This window comes from Taudactylus pleione, unplaced genomic scaffold, assembly GCF_031769625.1.
Source record: "Taudactylus pleione unplaced genomic scaffold, aTauple2 ptg000041l, whole genome shotgun sequence".
Classification (NCBI taxonomy): Eukaryota; Metazoa; Chordata; class Amphibia; order Anura; family Myobatrachidae; genus Taudactylus; species Taudactylus pleione.
Window position 1 is genome coordinate 54,770,974 of NW_028284443.1, and position 12,989 is coordinate 54,783,962.

The 12,989-nt window shown below is 41.5% G+C and overlaps 1 protein-coding gene across 13 annotated transcripts in view; it reads right to left on the bottom strand.

Moving 5' to 3' along the window:
* MBNL2 (muscleblind like splicing regulator 2) overlaps nucleotides 1–12,989 on the bottom strand; it is a 154,232-nt gene that overhangs the window by 56,779 nt on the left and 84,464 nt on the right. For all 13 annotated transcript variants that reach the window (XM_088458914.1, XM_088458906.1, XM_088458893.1 and 10 more), the window contains one exon: nucleotides 2,934–3,691. In XM_088458914.1, coding sequence (XP_088315040.1) covers nucleotides 2,934–3,107 — 174 coding nt within the window. In that variant the 5' untranslated portion in view covers nucleotides 3,108–3,691. The remainder of the gene's footprint in view (nucleotides 1–2,933; nucleotides 3,692–12,989) is intronic.

A 12,989-nucleotide genomic window follows, 5' to 3' on the forward strand; every position in this document is an offset into this window, starting at 1 on the left:
CCGATAATTGTAGCGTGTGTGCGGACGACCGAGTGTTAAATATTGCTCGGTCGGGCATGCCGGATTGTCCAGCATGCCCGTCTGATGCGATATTTAGGGGGTAAACTGTCGGCCGCATCGGGCAGTGTATGCCCAGCCACGGCCGGCATTTCCTGTGTTCCTTCCCATGGAAGGAACAGGGAAAGGTCTCCTCCTCGGGGGCGGAGCGCAGATGTATGCCGCGGACATCTGCGGCTGGCAGGCTGCCAGATAAAATGTCTGTCGGTCTGACAGACATTTTATCTGGACGTGTATGCCCAGCTTTAGCATTAAGAAATCAGTGTTCTCCCCCATAAAATGTTTCCAGCCGGGTGACATCAAGAAGTAGCCGGGTGGAGGGCTTCACAATAATAAAAGGTTTTAAATCCTGACCTTATAATGATTTAAACTCGAGATAACATTTTAAATATTAATTCTCCTCTTCTTCTTAGAGGCCCAGTCGTCTGCAGTTTTTTTCATAATCAAACTCTGTAGGATTTGGTCCCTCTAGTGAAATCAGCATCAGGTTATTTAGTGTGCTCTGCTTCATGTGATTCCTGAGTATTAACCCACTTGCAGGCTCCACAGATACTGGCCCCACTTGCTGGCACCACATAATTAATTTTTATTTACAGCTTCCAGATACAGTGTCCCTACAGATACTGTCCCCACTTTCTAGCATCACAGAATTTATTTTTTACATCTCCCAGATATAGTGTCCCGCTTGCTGGCACCAAAGAATTTATTTTATTACAGCTCCCAGATACAGTGTCCCCACAGATACTATGCTCACTTGCTAGCAACACAGAATTAATTTTTTATACAGCTCCCAGATACTTGCTCCACTTGCTGGCATCACAGAATTTATTATTTTACAGCTCCCAGATACAGTGTCCCCACTTGCAGGCTCCACAGATATTGTCCCCACAGAATTTTTTTTTACAGCTCAGCTACACAGAGAGTGGATACAGGACTACTCTCTTTAATATGTTCAGGCGACTGTTCCCGTCTAAACAACGCGCCCTTGCTTTTATACAGGAGGACTGATCCCTGCCCTCCAGCCTGACACAACCCTGCACTGCGATGGGCCCGAGCTGCACCACCCGGCACTCTCCCCTACCCCAATGCAAAGCATCCCCGTACAACCTACTGCCCGGTACTCTTCCCTGTCCCAATGTGCCGCGTCCTGTTGCCCGGAACCCTTACTAACGTGTCCTTATTGCCGGCTGACACAGATTCCAGACAGACTGGAAGCCTCCGATGGGAAGAACATGTGATGTTGGCGCAGCTCGGCATCACAAACAGCATCAAAGACACAATGAGGGTGACCGGGGGGACAGGGGACGCGGCGCATTGGGGCGAGTGCCGGGCAGTAATTTGGATAGGGTGGCGGTGCATTGGGGGTGGGTGTTTCTTGCCGGGCGGTGCACCCACAAAAAAAAAGCCTTGGGAGAACACTGAAAATACGTATGTATGCTGCCCCTTTATGCAGTAAAGTGATCATATATAATTCCAGATATGGTCCTAGCTGTCAGCATATACGCTGGTTATATAGACCAGTAGTGAAATAAGTGTATGGAACTTCTCTTTAACTTTAGTGTAACATTCAATGTATAGACAATTTCAGGAGCCAGGCCAATGTTCCTAAAATATTACAAATGTCTATGTACTGTACAAAATTTCAAAATAACAAACACTAAAAGTTTAAGGGGCCTATTTATCAATATTATTTTTACAAAAAATATAAAAAATTAAAAAGGGTGTTTTCACACCCTTTTCACATTATTTTAGCATCAAATAAAATTGCAATAGTTTTCGTTAGCTATTCCAATCCCTTCAATTCACATATTTTTAGTAAACAGATTGCATTTCCTATACTTGTAATGGGAAATGTGATCTGCTCAGATTTACTAAAAATGAATAGTGAAGAAATACCGGGGGAAGACCTGCGATAACACCACCTGGATATGGCGTTATCCAGTGTTTCCCCCAGTTCCTCAACAGGCAGAGCAGAGCTGGGCCCCAGTGATCAGCTTTATGGTCTAAATAAACCACAAGCGGTTTTCTGTAAAAAATAAATAAATAAATAAAAAAAGAAAACAAAAACACTTGCATCCAGGGACCGCAGATCGGTGCTCCGGTGAGGCCCTCTGTGGCTCCGGTCAGCTGGTCTCCTGCACTGTGACCCTGGTCTGCTTCTGCATAGAGCAGCTGACCAGAGTCACAGTGCAGGAGCTGGGTGTTCAGCTGACCGGAGCCCCAGAGGGAGGACTTCACCGGAGCACTGAGGTAAGGATAAGTGAGCGGGGGGTACAGGGGCATGCAGTATCTGCGGTTATGTGAGGGGGTTCCACGGGTGTGGGAAGGTGAACGTAGGGTGGGGGGTTGGTGAGTCGGCGGCGCATGCGCAGACACCTTCTCATCTTGTTTTTTGTGAAAAATCAAGTGAGAAGACTGAGGAGGGGATTTGCAGAGACAGAGCTTTATCGCAAGCTCTGTCCTTGCAAGGGATTTTTGATAAATTCCTGTGATATTTCCTAAATTTGCAATGCGAATTTCGGTGAAAATATCACACAACTCCATTTGAAATCTGTAGTACGTAAGGCCTTCAGGGTTCTTAAAATAATCAGACATCCATTATACATAAACTGAACCAAAAGTTTCTTTGCATGCATCTACAGAAAATCTATGTACAATTGTATAATAATATGAGATGTAGGAGAAACAAACAGCCAATTGATATAGCAACAATAATACAACTAAATTTATATTTCTTTCGGTAAATAATCTTATACATGTATACTTTATGAAGTTCACTGAGGACAACAAATACTGCCTGGTTGGTTGCTAAAGATCTCCACCCTCTTCATTAAATACAAGCACAAAGCTGGAAACACACTTGGTAACATTCCTACCTTAAGGGAATCAAAGCAGGCAATAACACGTCCATTTTCAACCTGACAACTTTTGGGTGGATGTGCAAATTTGCATTCCTCGTCAGATCTTGAACAAGTCCCCCTCTGGAACTGTCGGCACACTTCTAGCGTCAGCCATTTCGTATCTCTTACCGGAGCTACATTCAAAGCCATGCTGGAGAAAGCAGTAGGGATCTGACTGACGACTTTCACACTGAAATTCACGTAGAGCTTGGAACCTTCCTCACCAAGTTTTAGTAAAATAAAAGTATAGCTTCAGATGGAATAAACTGCTAAAGGGAGTCCAAGATATGCAAAGCAGCATGAGAACAGCTAATTAGCAGTCAGTCATCAATCAAGCAGCCTGGTTTAAATAAATGTGTATAATATCAGAGTGGGATAGAACTTTTGCCGATAGCCGATTTCCATAAAGTAACTCCAGTTCAATGGTTGGCCTCAATGGAATATTTTAGTTCTTGCTTATCCGCGATTTGATATTGATTTAAGAATGATACACAATAGCAGGCTTCTTGGAAAATCACCAGGCGTTACTGGACAGAGCGGATGTCCCTTTGATTCTGCAGATACTCATTCCATTTCTCGGTGAGTCATTGGCAGCGATACACTGGACAAGGTAACTCAGTCAAACTTCAGGGCAGACTTCTGGGTGTTTGTCATTCACAATGAGTTGGTCCGCTGTAGCACTTACTAGCAAAAGTGACTTTTGAAAAAAGGCACTTTCCAAATAAGCTGTAAACCTAAAAGACAAACAATTTGAACATGACATTAATATATATATTGGAAACATAAAAAAAAAAAGCAGGTTAAAATTAATCTGAGCTACAAGGCTGGCCCCACCCTTCCTATAAGGAAGCGTTACAAATCAGCAGCATAGAACAGCTCTCTGTTCGGTTATAAAAAAGTCTGCATGACAGGAGAATAACCAATTGGAACACATATTGCTGTAATATTCTAGGCATCTATCCAGGGACATTGGAGTGACTCAGAGATGGATGAATGCTGCAGACAAAATAATTAGGCGAGCCACTTCGAAAACAATTCAGTGTAATGCGGTTAGTCTCCTAATCAATTTATTTACAGTCCCACTTCCAATTGTTAGATTTTAGTCCTAGAGATTATACTTTATGTACATAGAAAGCGCAAAATGACATTATTTCTTATTCACAGATAACAAAAAAAAGAGACTCGACTGTCATTTTGTGTTTTTAGAATGAATGTATTATGATATATACAAATGATGGATGATATTTCTGATGAGAAAAAATGGCATTTATCCTTAAACAAGAAATACTAGCATGATTTATACAAAGGGATTATTCTGCAGAAAACAAGGCTATGCAATTTAAAGGCTCAAAAGCCTAATATTTTACCCTCTTCTCTAAATATCAAATGGGGATAGATGACATACACAAAAGTGCCTGACACCTTGCTACATACAAAAAGTGTTGTCTTATACATATAAGGGCTGAAGCAGAGTTATGGCACACATCCACTTATACCCCCTTTCAGACTTGTCGAGAATCCCAGGAATTTGGCCTGCCTCAGCCAAATTCCCGGGTGGCCGCGTCTGTCTGAAAGGTACCTACGCCGCCCCTGCAATCGACCACGGTTTTTCCTGGTTCTGTCTGAATGGTGCTACCCGGGAATTTACTCCCGGGCTTCACCAAACAGCTCCTGATTGGCCGGACGCGGCTGCCTGTTGATGAGATCATCAGCAACAGCTGGACAGTAGAGGGCAGACGCCATATAAACGCTAAACATAGCGCTAAGAAGCCTGTGCAGTTCTACAAGGCAGATTTAGGTGCTGCAACAGTTGCAGAGAGGCCCGCAACACTACGAGGTGAACTTGTACCAGGTGTTTGGAGAGTGGTAAAAAAAAATGGTAGTTGCTCAGATCAGCTTAATTGCATAACACAGGTGCTTGTAAAGGGCGGGGTTTACTCTGAACACAGAAAAAAAAGAGATTTGCCCCCCAGCACACTGCAGCAAAAACAATACTTAAATCCTACATGATAATAGCGATTCAGAGGTATTAGTTACATACATTTGCAAATATATGAATAAGCGCCAGGCCAATCGTCAAGGCTCCTCTATACTGGCGTCCCTAGCATTAAGGGGTTCACGTCCGAGAAGCAAGGGGTGCCTTGCTTCTCGGACGTGAACCCCTTAATGCTAGGGACGCCAGTATAGAGGAGCCTTGACGATTGGCCTGGCGCTTATTTATATTTACACATCTTTTCTTTATACTTCACTATCACTTTTTCCCTTTTTCGTGTGATGCCCTGGGAATGGCCCTTGGTTGGAATTTTTTTGGGGTGCCTTGCTTCTCGGACGTGAACCCCTTAATGCTAGGGACGCCAGTATAGAGGAGCCTTGACGATTGGCCTGGGGCTTATTCATATATTTGCAAATGTATGTAACTAATACCTCTGAATCGCTATTATCATGTAGGATTTAAGTATTGTTTTTGCTGCAATGTGCTGGGGGGCAAATCTCTTTTTTTTGTGTGTTTGGAGAGTGGTGCCAGGTGTGTAAACATATTTAGCATCTAATATTATTTATGTCATAGTGTTATACTATGTAAATTACTGTTTTTATTACCTTATTAAAAGAGCTTGTTTCTTATTATATATGGCATCTATTTTAAAATACTGAAAACATTATTACCTAACAAGAGATTTATTTTTTATTCATTTTCTTATTTATTTATTATTTTTTATCTACATTTTCTGGGTTTTCTTTAGTGCGGTAATCTTTATTTTTTCTGTGTACAGGTGGTTGGTGATCATGGCACATTGGAAGGACGAGGAGATCCGTGAGCTCTTACATGTGAGGGGAGAGGAGGAAATAAAAGCTCAAATCACAGGCACTGTTAAAGATGCCATGATCTATTGCAACATTGCCAAAATCCTGGCCAACCGGGGTATTGTGAAGACACAGCAGCAAGTCCTTAATAAGCTAAAGAGCCTAAAGAAACAATACACAAAGGTCCATGACCACAATCGTAATCGCAGTGGTGTGGGAAGGATGGAGTGGGCCTTATACGATTTATGCACTTCGGCTTTTGGGCATACAGCACTATGCATCCCCATTGCTCTATCTTCTTCAAGTGATGCTGGCACACTGTCTGCAACAACGACATGCACACCTTCAACAACTCCTGAGAGCAGCCAGCAGAGCCCGGCATTATCGCAGGTCCTATTTGATGACCCAGATGAGGACTCATCTAATACCATCATCATTGAACCAAGCACTGGCACAGATGTGATCTCTCCAACGCAAAGGCAAGATTCTGAGCCACAGACCCAGTGAGACAAGCCCACCCTACACAGTAACAGTAAGTTTAAATCAAATAACTTATGTTCTGCTGCATTAATCTATGTAATGTTGTCATTAAATTTCTAGCATATAGTATTGTTTCTGCGTTTATCTTGTAGTGGAGGATGGGCACCGCATGCAAACAGATGTGCTGCTTTTTGAATTGGGACCATTTATTGTTTTGTTTTTGAAATATTTTTTACATCTGTTGCTCAATGTTTTCTCTCTTTTACTTTCAGTTTTCACAGTGCCAACATGTAAAAAGAAGAGCAAAATTGATGTTGCTACCAAAGCCATGACAAATATTCTTTGTGAACAACTACGCGACCTAGATTCGGAAGGCAGACACAAGAGGATGCCAGACTGCAGCGGTTTATGGCCAATGAGAGAGAAATGCAGAGTAATTTGCTAAAGGAAATGATGGCTATGCAGGAAAGGCTTAGTCGCGATAACCGCAAATTTTTTACTCAAATCTTGAGCACAATCTACTACAAACCAAAACATGTTCCACCACCCACCCATTTTGGGCAACAAGCTAATTATCCAAACTCATTTGGGGAACCATCCCAGTATGTGCAGCAACCTCAGTCTCCCACCTCATTTGAGCATACATCACAGTATGGCCAGCACGCTAATTTCCCAACAGCAAACTACATACAAGTATGCTCAACAAGCAAAGCCAACCCCCAGCATTTGGCCAAACATCCCAGTATGCGCAACAAGTAAAGTCCCCCCCAGCATTTAACCAAACATCCCAGTATGCGCAACAAGTAAAGTCCCCCCCAGCATTTAACCAAACATCCCAGTATGCGCAACAAGTAAAGTCCCCCCCAGCATTTAACCAAACATCCCAGTATGCGCAACAAGTAAAGTCCCCCCCAGCATTTGGCCAAACTACATCCCATATATCCAATCATCCTCAAACATTTACAGATAGTACATTAGATAATGTACTCGAAGGTCAATTGAAAGATAATTTACCAGCTAATACTCTGTCACAGGAACTTACTCCTGACAAAAACCCAGAGTTTACAATTTACAGAAATATTTAACTGTTGTGATCAAATATATCTAGTGATGTTAACTAGACATATCCCATATGACGATGTTGAAAATATTATGGTTACTGCTTTTGTCATAGGATATTGAGTTGGTGTAAACAAGGATCTACCAAAAAATTCTGGTCCTATTTGTTTTATTTTAAAGGCTTGTTTAATGCCTCATAGCTATATGCGCACTTAACAATGTTCTGAAGTAAATGTGCACTTTATTGTTATTTTTTTTGATACTATTGTTTGGTTTTGAATTGTGTTGTATTTTGTAAGAAATATGGAAGTTATGGAGCATACACACGGTCAGATTTGTCAGACTTGTCAGATTTGTCAGATGAACGACTGAACGATTTTACCAAAGTTTTGAACGATTGAACGATTTTTGACTGCATTAAAATTAGGGATGTGCAGGCTCGGATAGGTTCGAGTATGCACGTGGAGTTCGGATTTTTCCCTCCAAAAAAACGGAACTCAGAACGAGGCAAAACGTCATCTTACATGGACGAACATCATCATTCCTGGACAAAAGACCAGGAATGATGATGTTCGTCCATGTAAGATGACGTTTTGCCTCGTTCTGAGTTCCGTTTTTTTGGAGGGAAAAATCCGAACTCCACGTGCAAACTCGAACCTATCCGAGCCTGCACATCCCTAATTAAAATGAATGGAATCGTCCAAGTCTGACTGCAAACCCATCAGATGTCAGATATCGTTATCTGACAAACGGGAACGCGCATCGTTGATCGTCCATCGTTCAGGCATGTCAGATATGAACGATTTTTAAATCGTTATCGTTCATATCTGAAGGAAAAATCTGACCGTGTGTATGCACCATAAGGCTTTCAAACTTCGGATGCAAAACAAAGGCCTTTATTAAAATAAGATTTTTTGAACCTTTCAAATATTAAGTCTTTGTATTTATTTCAATAACAATAACTCCCAGTCCCCTTATACCACATCCCCACCTTTGCATGACCTCATTAATGTGTGCCAGCATAACGTCCACTTATAATGACAAAACTCTGTTTTTCTATGTAAAACTCTGAAAAACCCTGCTCTTGACTGAAAGGGGTCTACCCGGGAATTTCCCAGGTAGACACTGTAGTGTGAAAGGGGGGTCTTGACCAAATACCCGGGATTTTGCACAGGAGAAATTCCCGGGTCTGAGCAGGAAATCTCCCGGGTTGTATATCTGAAAGGGGTATTAGTGATAATACCGAGCGATTGCACGATTACTTCATCGTAATCGTGCAATCGCTCAGTAATTGTGCACTTTTATGTCGAAAACGACTAGTGATGATCGCTCCCGCTGGTCGTTTCTGACAACAATTATTGCCCGAAAATGCTGTACAACATGATGATAATGGATGAGCATGGTAGGGGGATGATTGATGTGCCTACATTGAACGTTCAGTGTAGGAACAACATAGACTGACAAATGACTGCACGATTACAATGTCGTAATCGTGCAGTCGTTTTGATGTCTGCAAGTGGATGTGTGCCTTTAGCAGCAAATAAAAAAGGAGCAAATTTGCACATTGGCAAATCTATGTGGCCCTGTAGTGGGGCACATTTATAAAGAGTAGACTTATTAATAGTCAGGAAGGGGTGTATCCTAGTTCAATTCTAAAATTCAGTGTAAAAACAAAGCTACCTAATGTTTAGATATAAAATACAAAGCAAGCAGCAAAATTAAATAGAATAAGTGCATTTGTAACCCTTGCAGTGGAACACAGTTTTGCTTTGTGCATGAGCACAAATATATATATTTATTCACACGTAAAGCTGGCCAGGCACACTGCAATACTGCAGCCAATATTCTAATTTTGCCAATACTGTAGTATGTGTAGCGACAAAACAACTGCTATGCCAGATGACTGCTATCAGCTTATATGGTGGATCAACTTCAAACCACACCAGCTAGCTGCAATGAAGTCGCTAGGACAAGATATGGGTCCAATTTAGTCACTTATGCACATGACCATATGGAACAATGAGCCTGCTTCTTAACTTGAGAGTCTTGTGTGGTCTGGTCACATTATCACCTGAGGCAGCAGACATTTTGTGGCTATAAACTAAATCCAGCCCTAAATACTGTAAAGCCTACCGACTCTTAACTCTTCTGCTTCTATTGGTGGAGACCGACTTAAACTGACGCACAGATGACAACGGTTCTCATATAAACAGTATTTCCTTGAATATTCCTACAGTTTAAAAGTGGCTTATTTACAAATTGTCCAATGGTTGAAAAGCTCCTTAAAACTCAGCACACAGGGGCTAAGTAGCAGGGTAAATGTCCAAATTGGACACACATGCAAATTCTAGTATATTGGGCCAATTGGAATGGGACTGAAATATCTGTGGAAGCCTGACAGGAGGAGATCCCAATGCCGGCTGGTTAACCCTCCCCTCTCTCCCCCCATAACCCTTCTTTGGTGGTGCCCAACTCTAAAACTCCCAGGGTGGTGCCTAAACCCAAGTCCCCCCCCGGGGGTGCCCCAAACCAAACCCATTCTTCGCGCACCCTAAACCTAACCCTCCCGGGGGCGGGGGGGCTACCTCTAACCCCTCCCCCCCATTGGTGCCTAATCCTAACTCACCCTTATCTCGTACGGGATGGCGTCTGTCAGGATTCCAATGCCGGGATTAAGTTAGGTGTGGGTACTTCATTGCCCATCTTAAGTCCCGTGTAGGCAATTAGACCGCCAACACCTCGTCTGGCGATCTAATAACTACATGCCGGGCCGATTATGTGGATCACTGCTGGCATTATTGGTGCTTGCTAGTACAACCATAAAGCGGATATTACAGGCTGATAATGGTCATTTGTTAATTGCATTTACCAATACACAATGTTATTATTTATTTATAGTGTGCCACAAGAGTTTGCAGCACCGTACAATGAAGAGTGGAACAAAATCAACAGCAAATACATGACACCGGAACAAGAGGAGGACATTCTGGAAGCATACCAGCTTGTGGCCTGTATGCTGTGGCACAAATGCAAAGTACACTGCAAAATATGTAGTATAGGACATATTATTATTATAATATTTAGTCCAATTGCCCAATGCATGACACAAAATTGCACTGTGTGGGCAGCATTGATCTTTGCTTCATTTACGTTCTATCTAAAGTACGTCATAACAGGCATAAAATCCTATTCCTATCGACAAGAGTAAAATAATCCGTATGTATTAGAAGCAAGGGGGATACAGTCACCATGTCAACATTTAAAATGTCAACATTGACACCAGAATGTTGACAATAATAAGAAAGACACTTTGCTGAAATGTCAACATATGCAGAATGTGAATAAATGTACAATGTGCAAAATGCCGTAATTCTGCAGGATGCTGGCACTGGGGGGAGGGTCAGGGTTAGGATGTGGGGTGAGTGGGAGGGTTCGAATTAGTTAGGGATTAGCATACTGGAACTCCGCATCACTTGACACAGCTGTACCGCCGGAGCTAAAAGGCTCCAGGGCACACTGTTTTGTCGACATTCTGAGCGTGTCAATATTTCATTGGTGTCAACATGCTAGCAACTCGAAAAAAAAAGGTTCACATACTTTGAAGAGACACAAGTAATAAAAATCCAATGTTCCATTACAGTTATAAATTGAATCCACAAATGAGACTAAACAAAAAATGAAAAGGTTAACGTAATGAAAGGGGTAGCTCTAGAGGGGTAGGGAATTGGGTTGGTAACATTTTTATAATCAGACCTTAGAATAACAGCTGTGTGAACTCTGCTTGTTTGTCTCAGTATCCAAACTATTAAGCCGCGTAGCAATTTTAATGAGCGTTTGAACGATTACGACACCGTAATCGTTCAATCGCTCATTAATCGTGCACTAGAATGTCGGAAATGACCAGCGATGCGCACTGCCGCTGGTCGTTTCTGACATCATCGCCTGAACATGCCGGTCAATCTGCCGATAACAACAGATTGACCATGTTCAGGGATGAGGGAGGGTGTCTATACTGAACGACATATTGTAGGAACTACAGGGGGATCAGGAGCGACTGTACGATTACGACTGTCTTTCCATAGTTTGGTAGCGGATGCGCACCTTTAGTCAGATGCTTGAAATAGCAACCACCACGTTTTCTTGGAAATAAAAGACGATATGGTTAGAATAGACAGTCAGTCTAATAAAACTTATCAAGTGAATAAACTCACTGATCATTGTAGTTCAACAAAAATGTGTTGCAACAAAAAACACAACTGCAAATATAATCAGTTACAATATTAATCACATTCTTATTCTTTTGCATTTGAAAAAAAGATAGAAGTTCAACTCTAGCAGTACAAAAACAAGTGTGCAAGTGCATCTAGGTTTATACTAAATCATACAGGATTACAGAGTAAAATGGCTGAGTTTGTGGAGGAGCCTTACTTGATGTCTGACCATTTTCACTCAACAAAAAAATGTGTGCACCAGTTCAGAGCTAGAGGTCATCGTAATCCAATTCTGATCCATCAAGTTGTAGTTCAGCAGAAAGGTGCCTTTTCTAGGTGCACTCCCAGCAATGGACTAAATAGCTACACACATGTAAAAAGCAGTACATAATACAACCCTTCACTGTCTTGATGTATTCAAACCATTACTAAGTCTAAAACAAGCAGTATTGTAGGAGAAAAACTTAGTGAAAGGGGTGACACTAAAGTAGTCACCCCTTTCACTGTCTATACTTTTGCATGGAATGTAGTCAGTATGTCGGTATTGTGAACTGCCAGGATGGTCACTGCCGGGATATCGTACGCACTCCTTTTGCAGATATATTTATAGAGATTTTTATGCGTCTACGAACACCTAGCCAAAGTTCCAGGTTGAGACACATGAAATATAGAAGTATAACATCTACCTATTATTTATCCAGATACAGAGAAAAATGGATGCACATAAATCTACAAGGAAAGTATAATAATGTAAAAATTCAGTTAAACTGAAGTGAGAGTCACTTCTCCGATTTAGCATTTATTTCTATTGTCATTTTAAAACGTCAGTTTAATATATCCCCAAGCTGTGAACACATTGCATAGGGGTGTGCTCAACCAAAGCACTACACCACACCTTCCTCTAAAAGTAACCTTGTATTACTACTTGTAACAGTGGTGTGGGTGCAGGGCACTGGCTTACTATTGTAAGCGAGACATACATCCAGCATTCCCAACAGTTCGGAAATCCTCTTATTTCAGGACAGTTGGGAGGTATGGAATAAACCCTACCCAATGTAGTTAAATTATGGGGGTGCAGGGACTAGCCCATCTCTGTCACAGTGGCTTGAATCTAACAGAAAAGTATAATGAGAAACATCAAATGTTACTTCTCCTTAATCATTTACTGGTTATACAGGTTGAGTCTCCCATATTAAATATTGCGAAATACGGAATCATTTTGGCATGACAGATAATGAAACCTTTGATTTTTGATGGTTCAATGTACACAAACTTTGTCTAAGGCACAAATTAATAAAAATATTGTATAAAATTACCTTCAGGCTGTGTGTATAAGGTGTATATGAAACATAACGAATTTCATGTATGTACACAAACTTTGCTTGAGCCACAAAATTATTGAAAATATTGTATATAATGACCTGCAGGCTGTGTGTATAAAGTGTAAAATAACACATAAATGCATTATGTGTGTATATTG